This window comes from Thrips palmi, unplaced genomic scaffold (genome assembly GCF_012932325.1).
Source record: "Thrips palmi isolate BJ-2018 unplaced genomic scaffold, TpBJ-2018v1 HiC_scaffold_16, whole genome shotgun sequence".
Classification (NCBI taxonomy): Eukaryota; Metazoa; Arthropoda; class Insecta; order Thysanoptera; family Thripidae; genus Thrips; species Thrips palmi.
This window is the reverse complement of record NW_023144625.1, coordinates 7,884,423-7,911,584: the sequence shown is the minus strand read 5'-3', so window position 1 is coordinate 7,911,584 and position 27,162 is coordinate 7,884,423. Positions and strand designations below refer to the sequence as shown.

General features: G+C 61.3%; 1 protein-coding gene and 1 long non-coding RNA gene across 2 annotated transcripts in view; one reads left to right on the top strand and one right to left on the bottom strand.

Moving 5' to 3' along the window:
- The window catches only part of LOC117642070 (nuclear receptor corepressor 2-like), a 46,329-nt gene that overhangs the window by 7,541 nt on the left and 11,626 nt on the right, over positions 1-27,162 (top strand). The window contains exons 3-10 of the mRNA XM_034379877.1: positions 20,170-20,575; positions 20,673-20,938; positions 21,042-21,243; positions 21,333-21,689; positions 21,783-22,142; positions 22,255-22,555; positions 22,669-22,990; positions 23,481-23,584. Of these exons, the coding sequence (XP_034235768.1) occupies positions 20,170-20,575; positions 20,673-20,938; positions 21,042-21,243; positions 21,333-21,689; positions 21,783-22,142; positions 22,255-22,555; positions 22,669-22,990; positions 23,481-23,584 (2,318 nt within the window). The remainder of the gene's footprint in view (positions 1-20,169; positions 20,576-20,672; positions 20,939-21,041; positions 21,244-21,332; positions 21,690-21,782; positions 22,143-22,254; positions 22,556-22,668; positions 22,991-23,480; positions 23,585-27,162) is intronic.
- Positions 705-2,533, bottom strand: LOC117642071. Its single transcript, XR_004587530.1, has 3 exons — positions 2,150-2,533; positions 1,005-1,115; positions 705-915 (listed from the first exon to the last, which is right to left on the bottom strand). It is a non-coding gene; the product is annotated as an uncharacterized LOC117642071 (long non-coding RNA).

The window sequence follows — 27,162 nt, the reverse complement described above, 5'->3', positions numbered from 1 at the left end:
TCACGTAGCGCGCCAGAGACACGGCGGCAGCGCGTCCGTCTTTGTTCCGTCGGAAAGGTTTCCCGATTGAATACCGCCATCACGAGGGCGGACCAGTGGCACCGCAGACTGATTCCGAGAGTCGTTTTCGTCGCGCCGTCTCTCTCGCATTCACGGGGCGTGCCGCGTAGGTGTGAGAGAGACAGGGTGACAAAAACGACTCTCCGTCTGCAGTGCGGGCACCCCGAACGAACGGGGGCAACCCCGGACGAAAAGGCAAGTGCGTGTTGGTGGTGCAACCAGAGAGGACGGAACAGAGAGGTATAACTCCCATGCTAAGCCGCTCCGCCAATTTCGTCGGGCCCGGCGGACGGTCGCGCGACAGTAGCGCACCTGGCGGTGCGGTCGCGCGCTTTTTGGCTGGAGCTCGACACGGCCCGGTCGGCCCGGGCCGCGCCGTTCGTTTGAATGCGCGGTCGCGCCGCCTGGCGGCCGGGCGGCTGGCCCGGTACCCAGGTTTTTGGATTGAATTGTGGTTAATCCTGGCCAATTATTTTGGTTTTGGTATTTGAGATGCATAATGGGCTGCTTCGAGTGCCAATTGGTGTTGTTTTCGGATCACTATTGCTCTTTTCCACTGTTCTACAGCAATGAGAAAATAGCTTGTTGGCTTACTCCACGCCTTTTTTTTGGGGGGGGGGGAGGCTTGTGGAATGAAAATGAAATTTTCAAACTAAATGCATGTTTAATGAAAACAATTGTCACAGATACATCACAAATCAATAACCGATAATATTAAGTCAAAATTTTAAATTAAATACTACATGTAAATGAAAACATTTATCACAGATTACATCACAGATCAATAATTGAAAATCTTCAGTCACAAGTTAAACGGAAGGATCAGTTGGGAAGCCTGCCAAACACATCATCAATCTGAAAAGAAAGAAGAGACAGAAATTAGCAAAGAGACGATGGGGGAAAGGAAGAGCCAGTGAGAAAACTAAGTCGATAATGGAACGTACCACTTAGAGCAGATTGGTGGACGGAATAGAGTCAACAGCCTCCAGTAACACCTACATCCCCTTGGAGTAATGGAAGGTGAAGTCATCACCCCAAGCCTCAACAAGAGTCATCTGGAACAAAAGATACAAAAATATTAAGTACATTGTAAAGTTCTAAAAATACTTGTGACAGGAAGTTCATTGTGTGGCTAAAATTTAACCATTAATAGATGAATTCAATCCCTGAGTTGAAGGCCCCAGCTCATATTGGTCTTTGTGATATGGAGCTTTACGCAAACTTTTAATCGATTCTCCCAAATTCTCCCTGTGACAAATGAAAAGGTACCCAGTTTGCAGATTCTGGCATTTGAACTTTTACAGAGAAAGGAAAAAGATTAGGAAATATAAGCCCAGTAAGAGGTGTAAAAGCTACTTTACTACTCTTGGTTTAATTTTTATTCAAATTTGAGATATTTTTGCCACATTTTGTTCTTATGTGTTATTTTTTCAGGAAAACAAAGGAAGGTATATTAAAAAAGGGAAAGCACCATCTTTATCTAATACTAAAAGAGATATAAAGGCTACAATTTGAAGGCTGGGCACCATTTTCTGTGTTGTGAGGAGAATTTGGGGGGAATCGACCAAAAGTTAACGTAAACATCCATAACTCAGAAACTAAAATAGGTGGGGCCCCACTCTTTGTAAATGAGTTAATGCAATAGAAAGCAACTTTTACCCACAAATTGATATATCTGGGAAATGTATTTAAAAAGTGAAGTGATTACTTTTTTCACTTGAGCAAAACAAGAGACCAACAGGGCAAGGAGTGCAGGTTATGAGTATAGGCCACTCGGCCGCAAAGTCACTTGAGGCCGCTGCACACTTCGAAAAACTTACTATGATTATAGATAATGCATTGAGGAGGGACTATATAAGATAGAGAAAACTCCACGGAATTGAAAAACTCAAAACATATCACAAAATGTTAAGTACAAAATGGACGCCATCACTCGGCAAAGCCGGCTGCCAAGGCCTATTTCGGCAATCGCCGAATTTCATTACATAAACGAGTTAACGGGGGCGCCGAGGAATGGAGAGGGATTCGCAGTACAGCAGTTTCAAAAAGGGAAACTAAGGACTAAATTCCAAAGACTTAAAATACTTACCGCAGCAAAAATGAAGACAAGTCCAACGACGAACACAACACCAACGAACTTCAGACACGACACGAGCGCGCTACTGCTGCAACAAAGTGGCGGTCGGCTCGGAGCCGAAGCCTCTTCGGGAGGCCCCGAGCAGGGCTGGCTCAACGAATATCAAAATAATATTTCATACACCTTTATTTTTATTAAACGAACGTTCAATCTTTTATCCCTGTTTTGCCAAATGTGATAGCTATTAAGAGATTTTGAAAATGATTGCGAGTCGGGCAAAAGGCGCCAACAGAAATGAAGTTTTTTGTGTCGTAGGTTGGCTACCGTGTTAGGTCGCGCGCCCCGCGAGGTTCGGAAATTGGCGGAGCGGGCCCTATCCCAGTTATACCTCTCTGTTCCGTCCTCTCTGGGTGCAACCCCGCCCGTCTTGCTCGTCTTCGCGCAGGTGAGGCGATGACCCGCGCCCCTTTGAGAGCGAGGCACCTCTCCACCTCCACCGCAGCCCCCGCCCCGCCCCGCCAGTCAGGTGTTCCTTTGTCGTCTCCCTTTGACACCTCGGCCACCACGACCAGCAGCAGCAGCACCTCGCCGCCGTGCCGTCCGCCGTCGTCTCGGACTGGATTATCTGGTGTGTCGTAAGCCCCGCGGCCTCCGTGCCGTTCGCCCCGCCCGCCTGGAGGCCTAGAGGGCCGCGCCGTTTCTTTCCACCACTTTGTGCCGCTTTTGCTCGGCTTGTTAGTGCGTCGCCCTCCGCCTCCTCATCTTAGATGGACAATCTTGCGCGGCCGCGGTTGCGCCGACTCTAGATTTGGGTTGCTTGTTACTGTAGTTGGTCCGTTCGCCGCGACGAAGCATAAGACGCCATCAGACCGGTGGAAGCGGTCAACATTCTAGACGCGTTTTGAGCTCCAGAGTCGCTGAACATGACTCGAATCGAACGTGTGACCCCACCAGTGGATTCCTCGTTCGAAGAGCAATCCATTGGTGGGGTCACACGTTCGGTTCGAGTCCAGTTTAGCGCATCTAGAATGCATCTGGAATGTTGACCGCCTCCGCCCGTCTTCTGGCCCAGTGTGTCGTGCGGTTCGGCCGTGTGACTGTGACTACACTGTCACAGCAGTGCGAATGCACTGTGAGTGCTATTCGGCCGTGTGACTGACTACACTGTCACAGCAGTGCGAATGCACTGTGAGTGCGAATGCACTGTGAGTGCGAATGCACTGTGAGTGCGATTGCACTGTGAGTGCGATTCGGCCGTGTGACTGTAACTACACTGTCACAGCAGTGTGACTGCATGCACTGTGACTCGAGATTGAAATGCAGGAGGTCGTTACCGCTGTGAAATCCGGACGCCCTTTGCTGCTGCTGGGGCCTTTTTGTTCCTTCCCGCGCTCGCCATGCCGCAGCGGACGGACGGACGGATAGGCAGACGGACGGACGGACGATTGGGCTGCGGCGTTGCCACGTCTCGCCCGGCCGGCCGCAGCGCCAGCCAGCCAGCCAGCCAGCCAGCCGGGCGGGCAGCACTGCGCCTTGCCTGGAATGGTGGATGGTGGATGCGCCCGGCCTGCCTCCTGCTCTTGCTTCGCCTCCACTCGCCGCCGACCATTTTTCTCTGCCGCTCTCAAGGACGTGGGAGACGGCCGCCACCGCTGCTATTTCTGAGCGTGGCGGAGCCATGTGGAGCGTGGCGACGACGACCGCGGACGACGACGCCGTGCTCCGCGACGTTGACACCGCCGCGTCGACGGCCACCCCGCGCCGGCGGCGCCGCGCCACTGCGAGAGGCGTTTTCGTGGTCTGTCTCCCTCGCACCCACACGGAACGCCGCACGGGTGCGAGAGAGACAGCACGACGGAATGAGTGTGCTGATTGAACGGGGATGCGTCCGACGGGTCCAGCCTACTGCTACACTGCCTACACTGCATCCGGCTTGAACCGGTCGCCGTGCTATCCAGCGGCTAGCCAGGCCAGCCAGGCCAGCCAGCGGTCCAGACTCTGTCCGACTTTGTGCGGCCGACTCGGCCTGCTCGGCCCGGCGTGGCGTGGCGTGGCGTGGCGTGCCCCCCGAGCAGCCAGCCAGCCAGCCGTGCATCCCATGAAAGAGGGGCCTGACGGCCTGACCCCGCCGCCTGTACTTCGCATTGAACCCTTTGGCTTCCTATGGCGGTCGCGGGGATTCGAACACACTGATTGCGTCGGCTGGACGCACGTGTGTGCAATGCAATAGGCAATAGGCGAGGCGCTGTGTGGTGTGTGGCGTGGCCTGGCCTTGCGGGTCAGCTGTTTGCTTGGCGGCCATGTTTGTTCTCTCTGTCTCTCTCTTTGGCGGGGCTGGCGGGCCCCAAACTCCATGCGTCACGGTTCGTGTTTGCGCGGCGGGGCTCTCTGATTGGGACGCGTAATGAATTTCCACTCGGAGAGAGAGAGAGATACAGACGAATGCGCGAGTGCGTGGAGGGGTGAGGCTGGTCAGCGCTGGCGGAAGTCGCGGACGACGAGGAGATTGCAGATTTTATGATTCGCGTGGATGTTACCGGCTATAAAAGTCGAGTTGATCATGGTTTGTTTTCCGCGCGCTGCTGTGTCCAAGTCGCATGCCGGACGATTGATCCGGACTCTGGCATCCTCGCCTGGAGCCCCCATCCCGAGCCCCTATCGCCTGCAGCCCTCCAGGCGCCTCCAGGCCGAGCCCCGCGCTGCAGACTGACTCCGAGAGGCGTGTTCGTCGCTCTGTCTCTCTCGCACTCGTCGGGCGCCCCGCATTGGTGCGAGAGAGACAGCGAGGAGGAATCGAGCTATGCTGGGCGTGGCTGTGGCTGGGCCGTTGGCGACGCTGCGTCGGGGACCGTCCGTCGGGGACGCGGCTTCGAACCCCGTCCGCCGCTCCGCCGCTGAACGCCGAGCCCCCTACCCCGCTCGGGGCTGCCTTTGATGGCGCCCGTCTCGATGACCCGGCGGAGCGGACCCGGCGGGGCCAGCACCACCAGAAGACCGGCCTGGACGCCGCCTGCTGTCTGTAAAATTACTAGTGTGGCGTGCTTCGGACGTGGCGTGTGTGGCGGCCGAGCTGGCCAAGCCACAGGCCAGGAAGGTCCTGCTGCGCGCCCAGCCCGCACGGCGCACAGGATCCCCGTGTGGCCGATGCGGCCGTCGAGTGCCGTGTGTGGTTGTTATCGCGTGGGGGCGGCCGGCCGATAAGATAGGACCGCGAGGACCTGAATCGGGATTGGCCCGTGGCGCCGTGGCCGACTGAACTCGCCGATGACCGCCAGCGCGCCAGCACCGTGTGTGGGCCCCGCCGCCCCGCCACGGCCGCCCCGCCACGGCCCGGGGGTTCGACGACGTTCGACCCACTTTCGGCCTTTCGGCGCCGCTCGTTTTGGAATGCGCGGAAAACGGCTAAACAGCGCGCGGCAGCAGCATCGACGCACAGTGGGCCAGACGACCTGCGCCTTCGGCTGAAACTCAAGGCGATTTTTGAGCTCCAGAGTTGCTAAATGGGACGCGAACCGAGCGTGTGACCCCAGCAATGGATTCCTCGTTCGGAGAGCAATCCATTGGTGGGGTCACACTTTCGGTCCGAGTCCCATTTGGCGAGTCTGGAGCTCAAAACGCGATTTTGACCGCCTTCACCGGTCTTCCGGCCCACTGTGCGGCGGCAGGCCCCCGGCGGTGTCGCGGAGGGCCTTCCGGACGACGAGGATGATGAATGGCTGCACCGATGGCCGATGAGGGTGCAGCCAGCAGCCCCTCTAGTGCGCCATTATGACTTTCCGATAATTTCGGCCCGCGGGAGCAGTGGAGGGGGAAGGGGTTTCCCGCCCTGCGCGCCTCGCCGCTTGCAGTGCCACGCCCTGCGGCGGGGTGTGGTGGGTTCGAATCCCGGCGGAGGCGTCGGCTGGTGCGTGCGCCGTGCGCTGGCATGGCGGATGCTGATGAAGACATGCGCTTGCTATTCCGCGTCGCACTGACGCACGCACACACACGCGCGCTCTCCCTGACTCACGGACACGGGCGAAGGGTCGGACCCGTCCGGGTCGGCGTCGCCGGGGCCGGGCCGCGCTCCGCAGCAGTCCATTGCGACCCCGCCTCGCCGCACCCCGCACCGCGAGGAGACGGCCTCCAGACTGATTTTAGAAAGTCACTCTGTCCCTCTCGCACCTACCCGGGATGCCCCATGAGTGCGAGAGAGGCAGAGCGACCCCTAAAAATCGCTTCCGTCCGGAGCGCTCGCGGACGCTCCTCCTCCTCGTGGTGGCGGTGGGCCTCACCTTTGCGTGCTGCCAGTGCGGCGGCGCGACCGGCGCGGGGGTGGAGTACACCATTATTTATCGTACTTGGCGCACACCACCGGCACCCCGCCGCCCTCGCCGCCGCCCTCGCCAACCGGGCCGCGAGTCGGACGAAGGTTCGTCACGAAGAGGTCACTGACGGTGGCGGGGCGTGCGCCATGGCGCGCGCCGACCCGAATGCACCCAGGCCGTGTCGTGTCTGGCTGTGCGTTCGTTCTTCCGACGCAGACTGATTCCGAGAGTCGTTTTCGTCGCTCTGCCTCTCTCGCTCCTACAGGGGATGCCCCATGAGAGAGACCGAGCGACGAAAACGACTCTCGGAATCAGTCTGCTGTCCGTATGCTAGTCTTTCCGTCGCGGAGGCGTCTGCTCATTCAGCCTTTCATTCGTACAGCCTCGTGGGCTCGTTCATTCATCCATTCACACGGCAAAATCGGTTCCTGGTCTCTCCAGCGAGCCTATGATGAAGACACCGGTGATTTCCAGGGGGGTCTCTGGGAAAACCGGGAACCGTTTTCGCCGTGCACTGATTCATTCATTCGGTCGTTAATTCGTCTAGTCGTGCATTCACAATGTTGCCGATTCGCGTTTACTCATTCATTCTTTCACATTCATTCTGTATACTGTGTATGGATTGGGCCCTGGTGCAGTGGGGGTCTGATTTTGGTCCCGCTGAAGTGCCAAAAAGGGGTGGGGGACAAACCGACCTTGCGGGCCGCGCGGTCGGTCGCGATAGCCCTCCCCCTCCCCCTGTGCCGCGAGTTTATCTTGATTTGGGGGGAACGACGAGCAAAAGTCGTGTCGGGTCGTGTCGTTGTCCGACCCATCTTTGACGCAGTACGGAGTTCTAGGATTTCATCTTTCTTTGATAAAGTCGGAAGTCGGGAACCCGGCAAGTCGGGGCTTGCTCGCCGTCCCTCTCTCTGTGTGTTGGTGGGCGGCCACGGCCGCCACGCTGTCACTCTGCTCGGAGCGTACAGCGTGGCGGAGCAGATGAAGTGTGCCGCCATGTATTATTAGCGCACTTCGGCCGCGCTGTCGTCGCTCTGTCACTGTCGCACTCGAGGGCCTAGAGGGCCGTGGCGCCGAGGCGCGAGAGAGACGGAGTGACGGCGTTGCCAGGTGGACGCCGGGTGAAAGGCCGCGGTGTGACACTACACTGGGCTGGGCCGGGCTCGGCGTGTCCAGGGCCAGCCTTGGGCCCCGTCCAACGGCCGCCCGTCTCTGTCTCTCTCGCATGCCGACGCCGCGCCGACGCCGCGGCCCCCCGCGAGTGCGAGGGAGACGGAGCCCCCGGCCGCGGAAGTGGTGCGCGCGGCTGCTGCCAAAGTGATTGGCGGCGTCTGTCTTTGTGTGGTATTTCGGGCCGCCCCCGCGCCGCGCCGCGTCGCGCCGTGTCGTCGGCCTGGGTCGGTGCGCCTGGAACCGCGTGGCGTTTGAACCTCCGCGGGGGGCGTGGCCCGGCGTGGCCGGGCGTGGCGTGTTTGTAGGATGTGATGGCGGCCCCCTCTCGGCCCCCTCCCCTCCCCTCCCCGCCGCTTCCCCTCCGGGGTTCCGGCAGTTGGTTCCGTCTCGTCTGGCCGGGCTGCGCTAGGCTGCGCTGGCCGCGCGGCGAGCAGCGGACTCTGGACTCGTCCCCCAGGAGTCGAGTCGTCCTGCTGGAGCTGGAGTGCCGGACTGCCAGAGTGCCGGAGTCGGAGAGGCCGAAAGGGTGGCGTGGGAGTGCGGCCGCGGCACCAGGCCGTCGTGGCGGCGTGGCACAGTGGGCCAGAAGACCGGTGGAGGCGGTCAAAACTCTAGACGCGTTTTGAGCTCCAGAGTCGCTAAATGGGACTCGAACCGATCGTGTGACCCCACCAATGGATTCCTCGTTCGGAGAGCAATCCATTGGTGGGGTCACACGTTCGGTCCGAGTCCTATTTAGCGACTCTGGAGCTCAAAACGCGTCTAGAGTTTTGGCCGCGTCCGCCGGTCTTCTGGCCCACTGTGCGTGGCGGAGGCCCGCGTTGAGGGTTTACTTCGTACTTGTGCCGCCCGCCGACATTCTCATACTCGGACCGTGCGCGTCGGACCATGGCCCCTTCCCCTCCACCTCCCTTGGCGTGGCCCAAACGTTGCAGACCGTGACTTTGGTCCGTTTTATTTTTGTTTGGCCGCTTCCTCCCGCCGCGTCCGTCCCGCAGTCTGTCGGACCGTCCGCTTGTTGTCGGCGGGGCACTGGTACGTACTCTCTGCGGTGGCGCGAGGCGCGGGTCTGGTCCACGGGTCCGGCGTGGCTGACTTGGCTGACGCGTATGTGACGTTGTCTTGTTGACTGGCCGTGCCACGCCGTGCCACGCCCGGCCTCGGATTGCTTGGGCACAGGCACACAGGCATCGCTTGCCTTGCCTCAACGGACCTGTTGATGCCCTGGTACTACTGGCCTCCTCGGGGTGTGGCCCCGTGTGGCGGGGCGAGGCGCGGCGGGGCGGGGCGGGGCGGCCTATCCGGACGGGGTGGGGAAGGGCGGGTGGCCTATTGATCGACGGCTCCCTCTCTCTCTCTCGCTCTCGGGGCGGGGCTGGCGGGGCCGGCGGGGCTGGCGGGGCCGTGGGGGGCCGCGGCGCGCACGCACGACGCACGGGCGTCGTCGACGTGGTCGTCTTGGTGGACCCCGGGGGAAGAAGGTGAAGAAAGAGGCTGTTTTTGTTTGTTGCCGGCGATGATGGTCGGCCTGGCCTGGCCGCCGGGCCGTCGGCACGCGGAGGTAGGGGCCCTGCATTTATTAGCGGGTTTTTGATTCCCGGCCGTCAAACTCGGGACCGGTTGACCTTGACGCGGAGAACGCGGAGCAGTGTAGGCACCCTTCTGGCCGCGTGCGCCTGGCCGAGGCCTGGCCGGCCGGGAGGCTGGCTGGCAGTGTAGGCGAAGCTGCGTCAAGTCGGCGGGGAGCTTGGCGTCGTAAAGACAAACGCGGGAAGTACAGCCAAGTGCACGCGCTGTTCTCCGGATGGGGATGGGTATCTCGACGGCCAGGCTGTTGGCGTGCGTGGCGGCGGTCGAGGCGGCGGCGCTGTGGGGATGTGCCGCGTTCCGCTGCGATCGCGCTGCCGTCGGCGGAACTGCCGGGACTGTTTCGACGTCTCAGCGAATCGCCCGATGGTTTGCCAGTAGTTTCCTGTTTTTCGGGGTCGCGCGACGCGCTGCCTCCAGAGCTGATAAACCGTCCGTAAGCTTTTCCATGCGTGGCGCGGGCCGCCTGGTCGGTCCGGCCGGCCGGCTTCGACCGCTTTCTCCACGGCTTTCCCCGAGGTCCCCGTCGAACGCTCTCCCCGCGGCCTCGGTGCCGACGCGGCGCCTTCGCCGGGACGTCGTCGACGGGGACCTCGCGGCTGCCCTTGGGTCCGGCGGCCGACGAAGACCCCGCCGTCGTCTGAATGCGGAGAGCAATGCTGAGTTGCAGCTGGTGCAGCCGGCGGCGACGAAGGCGCGGACTTTCTCTCAAAAGGAGGCTTTGGCGCTCAGGGCGGCGTGCACAGTGGGACTCCCAATCGTCCTGGAAGAGGAGGGCGGCGGGGGCGGGGCTGCGGAGGTCACCTTTGGCGTAGTGCGGGGTCACGGTGGAGGGGACTGCAGGCAGGCTTTGGGTCTTGCCTTCGGTTCACCTGCAGCGCCGCAGCGTCGAGGGGTGTGGACAAGAAAGGCTTCTTCTTGTATCGAGGAGGCTGCCAGCTTCTTTTTGTGATGACTGGCTCGGGACTCGAACCCGTGATGGAGGATTGGGGCGATTGGAGAAAGGGAACGCTTGGGCGCGTCGAAGGCTCGCGGCCAGTCACGTGGCTCTGCGGCCCTTCGACCCTGCGCCCTGCCCAGGCCCCGCGCAGCCCTGCGGATCCACAGGGTTGGCTATTCCTGGCCGACGCGGCCCCACGGACGGCCCCACGACGCCACTACACTGCCCTGGCGGCCTGGCCGAGCCGAGGGCCTGGCGCTGCTGCCTTCCCTCCCTGACGGTCAGGCCCTTCCCTTCCCTTCTGCACCGTGGGCCCGTCGGCCCCTGGGCCCGTCCCGTAGTCCCGTCCCGTCTTGTCCGCCTGGCTTGGCGTGCTCGGCTTGCTGAGCCTGCAGGGCCTGCCTTCGGCCTGCCTGCAGCTCTCTGGCGGGCCGGCGGCGTTGCCGCTTTCTGCAACGTTGCCAAGTCGCGCGGGGAAATTTCTCTCTTGGGCCGGGAGAGGTAATTTTGATCGGCGAGGCCCGTTTGTTGTTGTGGGGCCTGCGTCGCGCCGTGCCTTTGGCGGTCGTCGTCGTGCCCTTGACGGCCAGGGCCAGGATGCGGCCAGGGAGGCAAACGACCGGCGCGTCGAGAGGGGTCCGCGAGGTACCAGGTAGTACCCGGTGGCGGCGTTCGAGCCAAGCCGCGCGTCGTCTCGTTGGATTCAGAGCTACCCGCCCGGTGATGTGGCAACCCTGTGACGCGTCACGGCCGTCACGGACGCCACGGCGACCGTGTTCGATATGTATCGACGCGCTGCTCGCTGTTGGCGTGGCCGGGGCAGGCCGAGCGATGGAGGGGTGAACGCTCGACGGACGCCCGTCGCGGGGCCGCGGCCGGCCGGTGGCGTCAGTGTCACTGGAGTAAATGTGGGAACCCGAGGCCCGAGGCAGCACACTGAGTGGGAGGTCTCTCTCGCACTCATGGACAGGCCGACGAAAGCCCTGTTGGGAATGAGCCTGCAGGTGGCGCGACGCTCTCCGTTTTTTCCTGTTGTCCTTCGCTCTGCCTAGGCAGTGCCTAGCTCTGCCTCGCAGGGGAGTGTCGCGTGTATTATGCATGCTCGGCCGGCTGCCCCTTCGGCCGCCTGTCTGCGTGGAGGGGCGCATCGGAAATGGAACGAACGGATGCAAATTTTAATAAGAGGCGTTGATCTCATGATTATATTCTCTCTCTATGTCTTGGACCGGCGCTGCGAAGGTGGCGCGACGTTGCCGGCGCGGAGCGGCGCGCTTGGCCGTGCTTGGCTCGCAGGGCTCGCCGCGCCGCGGGGTGTGGGTGGCCCTGCCGTGGCGTGCCGCGCCGCGCCCTGCCATGGCCCTGCCATGGCCCTGCCATGGCCCTGCCCCGCACGGTCCGGCAACGCCGCGGGCCCTCTCTCTCCTTTGCATGTAAAGGGCCTGGCAGCGGGGCCGGGCCGCGCGGGCCGCGAGCCTGGACTGCCGTGACGGGCACGCGCTGCGCAAGCTGCGCACCGCGACGGACTTGAACGGGAGGGCCGGGCTGGACGGCCGGCCGAGGACTGCACAATGGCGGAACAATAAATGGCGAGCCTGGTTATTGGCGGGGGTGGCGGAGGAGGGAAGGAAGGTCGCCGTCGGGATTATCTCGGGGAATCGATTGAGCGCTCCGTACCCCTTTTTTTGCCGGGTGCGACGGGACGGGCCGGGGAGGGCGAGGGTCCTGGCTCCGCCGCCGCCCCGCCCGCGCTCCCCTCGGCAATCAGCTGCTGGCGGCCCTGGCGGCCCTGCCGAGCCTGGCCGAGCGATTCGGGAGGCTCGTCGGCGCGCCGTCTCTGTCGCACTCCTGTGGGCCGCATTGCCGCACCACGAGTGCGACAGAGACAGAGCGACGAGACGATCCCTCGGAAAAGCGATTCCGGCAGCTAGCGGCGCGATGTATGAGCCGGTGTGAGCGCGGCCCGCCGCACCTGAGTGCTCACGCGTCGCGACGGCGGCGTGCTGCAGCCCGCGCCGCGCCGCCGAAAGTCCGGGCCGACGACGTTGACGACGTCCCCGTCCCCGGCAACGACGGACGCGTGTGTTGCAAGGAGGCAGGTTGCGACGTTGCCGCGCGGCTCGGAGGCCGCGTCGCCGCCATGCTGCGCGAGGCCCGGCCCGGGCGCTGGGCGCGGCGGCGTGGCAACGTCGCGGACGTTTCCTCCTCCGAACTCTGAACGGGACGGCACGACGGGGAGGGCAGTCGACGGCGCCGCGGTCCGTTGCCAGTGTAGCGGTCGGCCCTTCGGCCCCGCGGCCCGGGGTTGTGGGGGCGCCTCGCCGTGCCCTGCCGGGGCCCTGTCGGGGGCACTGTGCGCCCCACCCACTCCCCCTCGAACCCCCTAGTCATCCCCTTTGTGGTCGGGCGGGCTTTGGCGGTCGCTTGCTGTCGCCTCGCGGCGTCGCGGCGCCTCGCGGGGGCTGCATTGTGGCCGGGTGTTGACTCTCGCTGTGTTTCTGGGAAGGGGGCTGATTGGCACTCCGGGGGTGCTAGGGTAGCGGTACGTTCCGAGTCAACAGCCAAACGTTAGCACTCCGCGGACGTTTGCTCAGCCTCATCCGATTCGCACACATCTTACCCTGTATACCACCTGTATTGGCAATCATGTGTGTGTGTTCTAGTGGCGGACCGATGCGACGGTTGTCAGTGTGCAAATGTAAGTCAGCCCTTGCGTGGTTTCGCCAGTCTGTTTGGCCAGGCCGGCGAGGCAGGTCGGCGCATGATTGGCGCGGATTTTGCACCTGGCTTTGGGCCGAGCGCCTCGGCGTGTGCTTCCTTACAAGGACGCTGCCGCCAGCGCCGCTTTGCCGCTCTGCGCCCTCCAGCCGTGCCCGCCGGGGACCAGCACACTGACTCCGAGAGTCGTTTTCGTCGCTCTGTCTCTCTCGCACTCGCGCGGCGTCCCGCGCAGGTGCGAGCGAGACGAAAACGACTCTCCAGTGTGCAGGGACCAGGGACCGCCAGGTGCTCATTTCCTTAGGAAGCAGCCGGATGGGAATGGAGGAAGTGGAGGGAGGGGTGGGGGAAAGAGGGACTTAAAAACGAGGGGGCAAATTCCCGGCCCCGGCGGCCCCGGCCCGAGCGCGGGAGGGGCGATATTGGACCCGGGGCCTGTGGGCCGGGAGGCTGAAATTTTAGCGTCGGTAATGGCCGCTCGAGTGCACCGGCCTGGAAGGCCTGGAAGGCCAGGAAGGCGGGGACGATGATGGGGCCTGGCTGGGGCTGCCTGACGGTCTGCAAGACGGTGTCCGGGACCTCCCCGCACACCTCACCTCATACTCTCGGCCCTGCACGCCGCGTCGCCGCGTCATGTGTTTGTCTTTGAGTCACGCGCCGCGTGTAATCTTGCGGCGCGCGTACCATTGCGTCCTGCGGGGCCTGCGGGGCCTGCGGGCGACACAAGCAAACGCGCGCCGCGTCGATAAGGCCCTGCTGCCGCCGCGCCGCCACGACGGCGACCTCACCTTGCTCGCGGTCTGCGTGGCGGCAGCAGGGCCTATCCTAATAACTGCCGAAAGGACTTTATAATTGCGGCGCGGGAGTGATCCTTCCGGCTGAGCCGCACTCGTGTGGCGGCGGCGGCCGCGTCCACGTCGAGGGCGGCGAACGGGGCTCGGCGTCGTGACGTCGTGACGCTGACGAAGCGCCGTCGCTTTGTCTCGGTGGACGTGGCGGCCGGCAGGCTGCGTGCGGGAAGGGCGCCGCGTCGGCCCCGTCTCCCCGACGCCGCACAGTGGGCCAGAAGACCGGTGGAGGCGGCCAAAACTCTAGTCGCGTTTTGAGCTCCAGAGTCGCTAAATGGGACTCGAACCGATCGTGTGACCCCACCAATGGATTCCTCGTTCGGAGAGCAATCCATTGGTGGGGTCACACGTTCGGTCCGAGTCCTATTTAGCGACTCTGGAGCTCAAAACGCGTCTAGAGTTTTGGCCGCGTCCACCGGTCTTCTGGCCCACTGTGCGCCGTGGAGCTCCATCTCGCTTCGAGTGGTTCGCCGGTTCGCCCGGCCGCCAAATGAGCGGAGTGCCGGGCGAGGCGCTGGCGAGGCGGCCGCGGAAGTGTGCGCAAGGACGGGCCGTCCTGGAAGAGGTCTTGGAGGCGGGCCGGGCAGCGGGTCTCGCGGGCCTTGCCGTTGACTCGCCGACGGCGGCCTCCGCGGCCTCGGCCAAGGGTCGGCGCAGTTTCCTCGTCTTTTTGCGTGGCGCCGGAGTGGCCCGCTTGTGTCGCGGAGGCTCGCAGGCTTTTTGAATGGCCGGCCAGGCCGGACAGGGACAGGGCGGTCTCGGCCCTTGTGCCCGCCTTGCTGTGCCTCGCCCCCTCCACTCCCCGCCTCGCCGCCCCGCCGCCTCGGACGTCGCCGTCCTCGGACACTAGTGCGGAGGTTATGCACCAAAAATGTGCAAAACATACTCGAAGCGATTTTTTTGCGGGAATCGATAGATTTTGACCTCCTCTTTCATATGAGTCGAGGGGTCACACTGGGAAATCGCGGGAACACCCCGAAAAAGCGGGTTGCATATCTGCACGGGGCACTGCCACATTTTGGATTGAAATACCTTATAAATCGGGAACTATTTGATGCAGCGTCTTGATGAAAGCTGCGAGGCGTTAAGAAAACATAGGAGATTGAACCCTATTAGTTTCAGCACTCTGTTGTAAAATTTGCGACTCACAGAGCCGATAAATTAAATGAACATCACGGTTCAAAACAAGAAAACTGCGATTTACTCGAAATTTTTTAAGTCGAATGTATGGATTGATTAGCACCAATGGATGCGCGCTTTCATTTGCATTCACATCAGCGTTTAAAATTTGGGGGTCGTCGCATTGGATCTCGAACGGCAGCGCTTTGAACGCCGCCAGGCGGGGTGCGCGCGGCTGCGCGCGGCACCCGGCGGCCAGTACAGCGGGTTGCCTACCCGATGTCCCCGTAAGGCGCCGTGTTAACTTCATCCCTTCATAACGTTTTTCCTGGGGGATAAATAAATGCCTTATTGGGTCAAGAGCCTTTCTTTGGGTCTCAACTATGCGTGTACGGAGTGGAATCGCATTCGGAAGACTTGACATAGGGAACATGCCGGCTGGCCGAGAAAACGCATGCAGGTCGCGCACCCGCTGGATCTGGTGTTAAGTGAAGTCAATTTACCATTTACAAATTAAAATTTTCCACTCAGTAGACGCATAGTTGAGCCGAAAAGAATGGCTCTTGACCCAATAAGGCATTTATTTATCCCCCAGGAAAAACGTTATGAAGGGATGAAGTTAACACGGCGCCTTACGGGGACATCGGGTAGGCAACCCGCTGTACTGGCCGCCGGGTGCCGCGCGCAGCCGCGCGCACCCCGCCTGGCGGCGTTCAAAGCGCTGCCGTTCGAGATCCAATGCGACGACCCCCAAATTTTAAACGCTGATGTGAATGCAAATGAAAGCGCGCATCCATTGGTGCTAATCAATCCATACATTCGACTTAAAAAATTTCGAGTAAATCGCAGTTTTCTTGTTTTGAACCGTGATGTTCATTTAATTTATCGGCTCTGCGAGTCGCAAATTTTACAACAGAGTGCTGAAACTAATAGGGTTCAATCTCCTATGTTTTCTTAACGCCTCGCAGCTTTCATCAAGACGCTGCATCAAATAGTTCCCGATTTATAAGGTATTTCAATCCAAAATGTGGCAGTGCCCCGTGCAGATATGCAACCCGCTTTTTCGGGGTGTTCCCGCGATTTCCCAGTGTGACCCCTCGACTCATATGAAAGAGGAGGTCAAAATCTATCGATTCCCGCAAAAAAATCGCTTCGAGTATGTTTTGCACATTTCATCCTTTTTCTGGCGCATAACCTCCGCACTACACCGACTTGCGCCGCTGCCGCTGGTGCTCTTTTGTCCGCACGACCTTTGCAGCGAGCAGTGGAAGGAAAGAATGGCGGCGACTGGCGGCAGGGCCGTGGCGGCGGCGGAGTCCTCCAGCCTGGAGCCCTGCTCGGCCTCCCCGGTCGCACAGGACCACCCCCAGCAGAGCCCAGCAGCCCTTCGCCTTCCTTTGTTACGCCCCGGTTTTGTTCTCCGGTCCTTTAGTTTCTGCTTCGACAGTTCAATTCCGTCTAATGCTTGTTCCCTGCTTCCTGGTCTTGCATTGCCACTGCTGCAGCATTGTGGCCGAGTAGAGGGTCTTATAAGTTCGTCTAACCCGGTCCGCCTGTGCCTCGCCTAACGGGCTTTGCCTGGCCTGGGACTCCCACTCAATTTATCCTGAGCTGATACTAATGGCTTTCGAGGGTCCCTGCTTCTGCTGCTGTGTGTTTTGCAAGCCGAGACATCGATTAAGCGGTCCCCTGTGTGTGGATCGCAAGGTCCGCTCAATCGTTGATTCACTATCGTCAACGTCTAATCCATCCGCCTCTGCTAATCCGGTTGGAGGCCCGAAGCGCGCTTATCAGTTGGCTTGGCAGTGTAGGCGTCGCTTAGCTTCGCCCCGCAGACTGATTCCGAGAGCAGTCGTTTACGTCGCTCTGTCTCTCTCGTACTCGTGGGGCGTGCTGTGCAGGTGGGAGAGGGACAGAGCGACGGAAACGACTCTCGGAATCGGTCTGCTGGTGCTGGACGGCCTGGGCGGCCCACGGTGTGTCATACCACACCGTGCGGCCGTACGCACGGCCCCATTGGACCCCATTGGATGGGCGTGGCGCGGACCTGACCTTCGTTCGCGATGCGCCGACCACACCAGGCCACCCGTCGGGGTGGCTGGCTGGCTGGCTAGAGCTTTTATTTTGTTTTCTCCTCACTCGCTGCAGTGGCCGTACCGCCGTACCGCTTCTGTTCTGTTGCTCTGGCTGGCTGCTGCAGCGTTTTGTTGTTGGCTCTGGCATGCGGACTGTGAGTGCACTGCAGGCTGATTCCGAGAGTCGTTTTCGTCGCTCTGCCTCCCTCGCACTCCCGGGGCGTCCCCTTTAGGTGCGGGAGAGACCGAGTGAGCAAGTCGACTCTCGGAATCGGTCGGCTGGTCTAGCGACTGGCACCGGCTCTGGCAGGCGGGGCGTGAATGCAATGCAATGCTAATGGTGTCTGGATGCGTACGGGCATTGGGCTTGACGACCCGTGATTCAGATAGGCGGACAGCCAGCACAACCAGCACAGCCAGGCGGATGCAGAACGATGCGCGGGCCGAGGGGGCGATGCGTGGCGCAGCGTGCAACGTGCTGCCGCCTTGAGCCCTGCCTTTCCTTCCCCCTTGCCCTCTCTTCTCCGCTTGCATTGTTTTTGAGCGCCGTTCCACCAGCCCGCCAAGTCCGCCGCCCGCCGCCCCCTTCCCTCCGCACCTCCTCCCCGTCTCCATTTTCATTTTGTTATTGTTAGAGCGGCCGCTTCTTTTCTCATTAATCCACCTGCTAACGTCGCTCTTCCCTCTCGCCTTGCCTCAATTTCCGCCCCTCCTCTGTATCTCTGTCTCTCTCTCTGCTCGGCTGTCGCGCTTCGGGGGGTTTATTTTTGTACGCCGTACCGCCCGGGGTCGCATTCGCCAAGACAACAGACTTTGTGTGTATCTATGTTCCATCCGTTCGCCCTCTGCTCCGCTCTGCTCTGCGTTGCCTTTGGCTGCTTGCTGCTTCGCTCTCTGCCTCGCCCAATCGGGGCCGCGAAGCGCGAAGCACCGCGAAGTGGCAAGAAGCCCCCTCGACGTGGCGCCTTGCACCGCCTTCGGTTCGGGCCTGCGGCAGCCTGTGGCCTGCGGGGTCAGGATCTCTCTTATTTACTCATTACGGCATTGCTTCACACACGTGCTGTTTGTCCGCCTGCCTTGGTCGGTCCCCGGCGGTCCCCGGGCTTCTTGCTCGGCGTCGTTAGCGCCAGCGCCTCGGCCTCGACGGCGGCCTCGAACCGCGTCTGCCAGGACGCGCCGCCGCCGTGGCGAATCTCGGCACTCGGCCCCGTTTTCGCCTTTCGAGCGCTTCCATATTTGATGAGATTTGGCCGTGTGTTGCTGTTCGTCGGCGGCGTCCACGGCGCGGGGCGCGGGGCACGTGTTGGTGGTGCGATGTCGGCCAGCCAGTCAGCCAGCCAGCGGGCGACGTGGCAACACCGCGCCCAGCCGACGGCCCGCCCCGCCTCGCCCCGCCGCGGTTGTGGCTGGCTGCCGCTGCCGCCTCCGCGACCGCCGCCGCGCCCGGGCCGCGCGGCCCCGCGGGGGGTGGCGGCGGAGGGGTGCGGCGTTGCCGCTCCGCCCACTTCCCCCTCCGGCGTTGCCGCGTGTGGCGCGGGGCCGCGCGGGGCTGCGCGGGGCGGCGCGGGGGCGCGCGGGCGGGCGGCGGGCGGCGGCCATGTTGGCGCGGTGGCCAATGGCGGCCCGAGCAGCGGTGCATGCGTGGAAGTGGGGCCCCTGATTGGCGGAACGGCACTTGTTTTGATTCCTAGCGCCGGGACGGCCGGGAGGACGGGGAGGGAGAGGAACAGGACGAGGAGAGAGAGAGGCAGACAGATAAAGGGAGATGCAGAGGGCCGCGGCACCGCGGCGGGGACTGAGTCATCAACACAATTTTTGGAGTACTCGGCGGCGGCGGCGGTGCGCTGGTCGCCGCGGCGGCGGGGGCACGCGGGGGGCGGCGCGGCGTTGGCGTTGCGTCACTGCTGACATTGGGTCGCGGGGTCCGCCCGGTCCCGCACCGCCCGCGCTACGCGGCGCCACCCCGCGGCGCTGCCCTGCGCTAGGTCTCCCACTAGGTGTCCCTGGCAGGCATTCCGGCCGGCCGGCGGGGCCGCGGGGCGCGCGGCGTGTTGAAGGACGGCGTTGCACTTGGCGAGGTGGATGGCCGGGCTGGCCGTGGAGGGATGGGCCCCGAGATCCGCTTATCGCGTCTAAAGGTCGTGCCTCGCGACGGCAGGCGGCCGGCGGCAGGCCCCTCCTGGAATTGGGCTGCAAATGACGTCTGGACGAATGAATGAATGAATGGATTGGCCGTTGAGGCCGTGCCGGCCGTGCTGCTGATGGATGGGTGTTCCATATGCGTCGGGCCCAGGCCAGGCCCAGCCGCCCGGTCCGCGTCGGGGGCTTCTCAAGGGCGCCCCAGTCCGTCGTCTGGCCACGCAGACGCACGCAGACAGACGGGGGCATTTTTGAACGCGGCGGCCCTCGCTCGCGGCCCTGGACCCTGCATTGACGAGGCTGCCTGCGCGGCCCCCGCGAGGCCCCTCGGGGGGTCATATTCAAATTGCAGTGCGCCTCCCTGGGGGTCCCCGGGGGGTCGTTGGTGAATGACGTGATGGGGGGAGCAGTGAACGGGAGTGGAGTCTCCAGTGGGTCGTCAGGGGCGGCGTGGCGTGTGGCGCCCGACCGCCCGGCGAAGCGGCGAAGCGGCGAAGCGCAGGTCAGGGGGTGGGGCACGGCACGGCACGGCCCGGCACGGCACGGCACGGCACGGCGGGGCATCCGTCTGGCGTTGTCTTGAGGGCACATCTCCGGACCTCCGGGCGGGGCTGTCGCAGCTGATCCCTGGGCTGTGGCCGCCGTGCGCCGCCGTGGCTGTGGGGTAGGCGTTACCCAATCCGCAGACTGGAGGCCGGAGGACGGGCCGCCAGCTCGCGGAGGCTGACAGCCTGCTTGGGCTGAAGGCTGAAGCGAGGCTGAGGCCGGGCGCCGCGCCGTCAATCTATAATACAGATGAAGCCCCCGGCAGTCCCGGCCCGGCAGTCCGCGGCCGCGCTGGCGACACTGCTTTGCACTCCGGCTTAGCGAGGCACGGCGGCAAGGCCGGCTGTCATGGAGAGTAACACTCTACACGTGCCCCTGGCGTGCCTCTAGATTTCAGGGGGCGGCCTGGAGTGTGACCTCCAGGGCCCCTCCAGGGCCTGGGAAGTGGGAAGGGAGGGTAGTGGTGGCGCCGGCCGCGTGGCAAATGGCTGATACTAATGCCATGGTCGATGGTGCCTGACCTGTATGCATTTCCCGAAGACGGTCCACACAGACTGACGTGATTTTGTTTTTGTTGTTTCAGGCCGTCGCAGCCAGCTGAGGGCTTGTCGTTCAAAGCCGCCCAGCGCCCCGTGGTCGTCTCTGCCCCCCAGGCCGCTTCTCACACCACCTCCCCCGCCGTGCCCACGTCTGTGCAGTCCGTGCAGCCTGCGGCCACCCCCGTCAGCACGTCTGGGGGCGCGGCCGGCGGGCCCGGTGGCCCCGGAGGTCCGGGCGTCTACCAGGTGCGCGTCAACGCCCCGCAGCCCAACAGCTACCACCGAGGCCTGCCCGGGCTGCCCGGCCTGCCAGGCCTGCCCGCGCGCGATGGCCCCGGGCCCGGCCCTGGCGGCCCTGGCGGCCCTGGACCCTCCCCCGCCACGGGGTTGTCGTACTCGCCGCAGATGGTGTACGTCGCCAGGGAGTCGTCGTACCGACCGGGAGTCGTGGTGAGTGGAGTGTGAGCGCCGCCTGCGCCGTCCAGTACATCCACTGCAGGGCTCATGAATTTTGCTTGACCCGTTTGTGCTTCTTTTTGCCCTCCAGCCCGTGGGGCACACGCTCGAGCCCCTGCTGCAGACCCACCCGGACCCCAACCGGCCCTTGGACCGGCCGGCCAACCGGACGGTCGCCTCGGACTTGCCGAGGATGGTGCAGATCCAGCCACCCGGCCAGCAGCCCGTCGTGTCGCTCCCCAGGGAGGGCACCGTCGTCCTGCCCATGAGGCCGCAGAGGATATCCGTGGCGACGACGTCCATCGTGAGCGTGGCCGCCCCCAAGGACGTCCACGTCCAGCTGGAGATGGTCAACCCGTGAGTAGAGCCTTCCGTCCGGGTGGCCCGGTCTGGCCCCTTGCCCGCACCTAGCACATGTTGGAGGTTTCTCTAAACTTGTCTCGTTCTTGTCGCTTTGCAGACCTGAAATCCCGCACCAAGACATGCTGCTGTTCCCCTACGGCCGGAACCCCGTGGTGAGCTCGGCTTCGACTCCAGTGTCAGTCCATCCCCCGGCGCCGGCGCCCTCCAACCCCCCTCCCCTGGACGCTGGACCGCCCTTGAAGAAGATCCGGCTGGGGGACGCCAAGCAAGAGATGCAGCCTCTGAGAGTGGACACTAGGGTAAGGCCTGAGCCCCAGCTGCAGAGAGCCGTATGATGATTCTGTCTGGTGCAGTGTTTTGCAATGATAGTAATTTGGGTTTGTTACAGGAACAGCCAGCTTATACGCCCCAGGTCGAAGCCATCTCCCCAACCTTGCCCAACGAAACAAATCAAGACGAGGCGTTTCGTATTGCCAAGGATGACCTCCTTAATCAAATTCATAAAATGGATCTTGAAATAGCCAAAGGGGAGAAAGAGCATAGATCGTTGAAAATCAAGGAGCAGGACCTGGTTTTGAATGCATACAAGCTTCGCACCAGACACCGCATCAAGAAGGAGGAACCCGATGAGGAAATCTCACCGCCCAAGCATCAAAGTCCTGCTCAAAAAATTTATGCTTATAACAGACATTTAGCCTATGCAGCACACGATGCACTTGCAAAGCTTGGGCCTGAAATTCATTATGTAAGTTTTTTTTTTTTTTTTTTTAATTCTGAGAATTAGTATGTGGCTTATTGTGTAGTGACATTGACTGATGATAAGTTTTGTTTCTTGCAGCCCCTCTACAATCAACCATCTGACACGGCAGTGTATCATGAAAATAAGCGCAAGTACCTGACTTTCAAAGAGACTTTAATGGAACATCTGAAGAAGAAGCATGTTGAAAATGAAGAACGTGATAAATATTTGGCCACCACCTACTCCAGACTTATGCAAGAGTGGGTGAGAAAGGTTGAAAGAATGGAATCTTCACAAAAACGGAAGGCTAAGGAAGCTAAAAACCGTGAATTCTTTGAAAAAGTATTCACTGAGCTACGAAAGGCTAGGGAGGACAAAGAAAGATTCAACCGTGTTGGTGCTCGCATCAAGAGTGAGGCTGACATGGAGGAAATCATGGATGGCCTTCAAGAGCAAGAAGTAAGTGGCACTTAAATAGTTGCATCCTTTCCATGAGACTCTCTTTCCATCTGATTTACTGTTCTTGTTTGCCATCTTCTTATTCTAATCCTTTTGTTTTTAATATTCACAGATGGAGGACAAGAAAATGAGATCTATGGCTGTTGTTCCGCCAATTCTTCTCAATGCGTCTCAGAAACGCTTGTCATTTCAAAACAATAATGGTCTTATAGATGATTATAGTACAGAATATAAAGAAAGACAATTACTAAATGTTTGGACAACTAATGAAAAAGAAATATTTAGAGAGAAATACTTGCAACATCCCAAAAACTTTGGATTAATAGCCTCCTATCTGGATAGAAAAACTGTATCTGATTGTGTGCAATATTATTATCTTAGTAAGAAGTCTGAGAATTATAAGCAGCTACTACGTAAGTGTGCTTTTTATTTTAAAAAATGTGTTGATAGTACTTACTTTTTCTCGAATTTATTTGTTGTACAAACAATTGTTTTGTATTCTAATGTGTTTAATCCTTTCTTTCAGGTAAATCAAGGCAAAGGACTAGATCAAGTAGAAATAATCCTGGGAAACCTAACAATTTGGCCAATAATGCAGGCCTTGTAGATATTTTAAGTAGCACTGGTGTTACTACTCGCTTGCAGCGAGAGCAGCTTCAGCAGAAAAGAGAAGAGCCTAGAAATCGTGAACCTGAACGACAGACAACAGATTCTCCTAAACCACCAGCATCTAATTCTCCAAATACCTTGAATAATAGTAATTCTATTACAAACTGTGGAGGTGGGAATTCTAATTTTATAGGATCTCATCTTCAAAATGACACAGCATCTCAAGATGTAAAGAAAGGGTAAGTGCCAAAAAAAAAAGTGCATCATTTTTACTGTAATTTAAGTTGCCGTTCCCTCCTTTTGATGCCAAAAAATAATTGACAAGCTCCTTTAGCAGTCCTTGATACTTTCACTGCTAATACCTCGACCCCATTGGCCTTTTAAATTGCATAATCAAACAGAGAGAATGGGGACTGGGGGTGGGAGGAAGTGGGGAGGGGGTGAGCAGGAACTGAGACCCAGATATTGATTGGTTGATGAAAGTAATGTTTTATTACCAAGATGGCATGTTTCTTTGTTTTGTGGAGTGGGTTCGTGTGTTTACTCTATCTGGTCCTCCTGCCCATTTCTGTGATGACTTCCATCCTTTATGTACCCAGTACATTAAAGACATTTGCTGTTTCAAGTGCTTTCCTGGAAGCCTTTCCATGATTGCTTTTTGTCCTTCCCTCTCTCTTTCCAGAAGGTATGCATACTCAATTTTGTCTCTCTCTCTCTCTCTCTTTGCAGGGAGTCCAAATTAGAAAACAAGAAAAAGGAGAGAAGAAAAGAAGAGAAAAAGAAGAAGGAGAGTGAGCAAATGGAGTCAAGTGATGATGACATCAGTGAACAAGGTAAGGTCTATTCTGCTGCCATACTTTACCAGACATAGTTTGGTTGATTAGGCACTGAAAGTCTTGTTACTGGTTTATGGGAATAATATTAGTTTCCCCTCTTGGACGGTAGTTTTCGAAGTTCCTTGGTGGGCCCTAGGGGCTTATGCTCTTTGTCTTGCATTCTTATTGAACTTGTTCAGAGCTCCCATAGTGCAGGAACCTTCTGTTAATCTGCGATCATTCCTGGTCAAGCCTACCCTGTTATTGTCATGGGTTAAGGAGTCTGAACTGAACTCGAAATGTCCGTTTTAACTTTTTTATTGACATATTTACAAATTTGGCATTTTATTGCTTGACACTACAAACGACAGATATGAGTTACTGATATTCTTGGCCTCTGGTGTTGTTGCCGAGCGAAGTCGGGAGGCACGATTACCCCGCGCTCCAGTGGGCGTCGCGGGGTCTCTCCGTGGCGGTCGGGGCGGCGGGGCGTCGATGCGGCGATACCCCGCGCTACTCGTCGGCGGCCTGGCCGGGCTGGCCGGGCTTGGGCTCGCCCTCCGCCTCCTCGCCGGAGTGGCACAGCTTGCGGTGCTTGTGCACGAAGTAGTAGCTGGGGAACTTGGAGCCGCACGTCTTGCAGGGGTAGTACTGCACGTTCATGTCCAGGGGCCGCGCCGGCGTCCGCGTGGTCGGCGCGGTCCCGGACGGCGAGGGCGACCCGGAGGACGCCAGGCCGCCCGCCTCCTCGCCGGCCGGCAGGGCCACGGGGACGCCCAGCTTGGGCGTGAGCGGGTTGAGGTGCCGGCGCGCGTGCTTCTGGTAGCAGTAGTGGCTCTTGAAAGTCTGGTTACAGTAGTGGCACGTGTTCGCCGCGGCCGCCCCGCCCGTCGGCGCGCTGGCGCCCTCGGCCTGCCTGCCCACCCGGGCCCGCCGGAGCTGGGCTGCACCTGGCGACAGCAAAGCGGCCAATCAGACTCGACCGAATGGCGGCGAAGGGACTGCAGCCGGTGTGGCGGTGCCTTACCTGGCAGCATGCGGTTCTCGTCGGCGGCCGTGGCGTCGTCGTGGTGCTGGTCGACGAGGGCCTGGCCGTCCACGCGGCCGTAGCTGGCGTTGAGCACACGGTGGAACTGCACGGGGCCGTCGCAGCAGGCCACGTCGAACACCACTTTGCCCGTGGAGACGGTCACGTTGGTGGACGTTGAGGCCGTGGTGGAGGCGTGAGTGGTCGTTGGCGTGGCTTGCTTCGACTGCGCTGCGGTCGGCGTGGCGGTGCGCCCGGCGGGCTCCGGGGACCGCGGGGACGGCGACGGACGTCCGCTCCGACCGGCGGTGGACTGGAGGAAGGAATCGCTCGGCTGTAAACGTGCCTGCTCTGCTTCACAGTGGCCCAGTCAAGCGGAGCAGCATGCCGTGCGTTGTGCCTTACCTTCGACGACGTGTGCTCCCGGTCCTCGCTGGCGTGGGCGCCGCTCTGCCGGGCGCTCTGTGGGGTGGGCGCGCGGTGGACGGCGACGGGGCTGTATGCGCGCGTGCTGGTGGCGGTGGACGTCGGCGTGCTGGCCTCGCTGGCCGGCGCGGCCGCCACTCCGGGGAACGGTGCCCTGAAGGGGCTGTGCTCTGCCGTGGGCAGCACCATGTGCGACGCGGGCGGCTGCAGCGGTCCGCGGGCCGCGACGTGCCTCCAGGGCAGCCCCGGGATGGGCTTGACGAGTGTCGTGCGCGTCGGACTGCTGTCCACAGCGTTGGCGGCGTCCAGGGCCCCCGCGGCGTCCAGGGTGCCGGCGGGCGGGTGGGCGCGAAGAAAATTCCAGCACAGCTCAAGGGCCCGCGGCATGTGCAGGTAGTGCGTGGCCAGCAACACGGGGTAGATGTTGTCGCTGCCGATGTCGAGGTAGCCCGTGTACATGTAGCCCAGCAGCGGCGCGAAGGCCTCGGCCGTGACGCCGCTGACGGCCACGCAGGTGGGCGTGCCGACGGCGGCGCTGTCCTGGCCCAGGGCTGCCTTGAAGTAGCCGCTGTTGCTGGCCAGCACGGCGCGGTGCGCGGCGAACTGGTGCGACGGCCCCGCCACGCCGTGGCTCTCGCCCACGGCCACCACCACGTCGGGCAGCGACAGCGGGTTGCGCAGGGGGTCACGAAGCGGGTCCACGGCCAGGGGCGCCAGGGGCATGGCGTGGCCCAGGGCGAGCGGCGAGGGCGGCGGGGGCTCGGCCCGCGTCAGCCACGACCGGTACAGCGGGTACATGGCGTGTATGGCCGCGTCCGCGATTCGGTGCAGACTGCGCGGCGCCAGCGGTCGCCTCCACCAGGACGGCCTGCTCGGGGTGGGTTGGGGCTGAGGGGTGGCGGCGCGGCGGAGCAGCGGGGCGGGCGGGACGTCTATTCGCTGTGTTTACCTACGCGCTGCCGCCGCTGCTGCGGCCGCTGGGTTGGCTGCCTGCTTCTCCAGAGCGCGCGGAGCCGGCCAGCCCGGACCAGCCCAGCCCTGTTCGGTTCGGCTCGCTTGCCTTTCATTTCTTTATGTTGACGATTGTTTCTCTCCGCTTATAATCGATCCCGCCCTCTTTCTCTCTCTTTCTCTCTCTCTCCCTTTCCGCCCCGATTCCGCCGTCCGCTCCGTTGTCCGTCATCGCCGACATCGTCGTTTTCCCCCGCGCTGTCCATTAATGTTAGATGGCGGCCGCTGCCGAGATTTTTGCGTTTGTGGAGTGAGTCAACAGAGCCGGGCGCGCCGTCCCGTCCCCTCCCCTCCCCCGGCCCTGCCTCCCCCGGGGCCCCCGCAGCCAAGCTACTTAATTTAATGAAGCGAAAAGTAAACCGCATTTTAAGTGGCTGCTGCCTCCAAGTCGCGGCGTGGCTGGGCGGGGCGCGCTCGCCTGTGCGCCGCTCGCTGGCCTGTTCTGTTGCCGGCGGTGCTGGGCATGGTGCTGGGCATGGCGCTGGGGGTGGGCGAGAGGGAGAGGTAAGCTGGGATGAGTCGCCCCTGTCAATTAAAGAGCGCAGCCTCTCCCCGCGGACGCGGACCCGCCCGGACCCGCCCGGGCCGGCGCTGGTCGAGTTTGCCTAAGAATACGTGTAATTTGAATGAAAGGTACAGCCAGCCAGCCATCACAGCGCGCGGCCTGTCTGTTCTTGTTCTTCCTCGGCGCAGCGCGCTGCGGTTTCAGGCTGATTGCGGGCACCGAGTCTCTCTGTCTCTCTCGCTCTGACGACGCGGCCCGCACCGGTGCGAGTGAGACAGAGCGGGGTAACAAGGGGAGCAACAGGGTGGAGAGGGAGACTTGCTGGAGCGGTCTGGCGACGGGTAGCGCCCGGCGGGTAGGCATCACGCGGGCACGGGTGCGCGCGCCGCGGTTGGGTTGCCTAGCTCGCAGGCGCCGTCCTGGGGAGGGGTGGGTGCGTGTGTGTGTGAGTGTGTGCGTGTGGAGGGCCCGCGAAGCGAATTCAAAGGGAATGGATGAGCAGCTCCAGCAGTTATGATTGCCTGCCGCTGTGCGCGCCGTGCCTGGCCGTGCCGTGCCGTACCGTGCCCGCCGTGCCGCTCCCCGCGGGTGGTGGCGCGAGGCGCCGTGGCGGCACGCTCGGCCCCG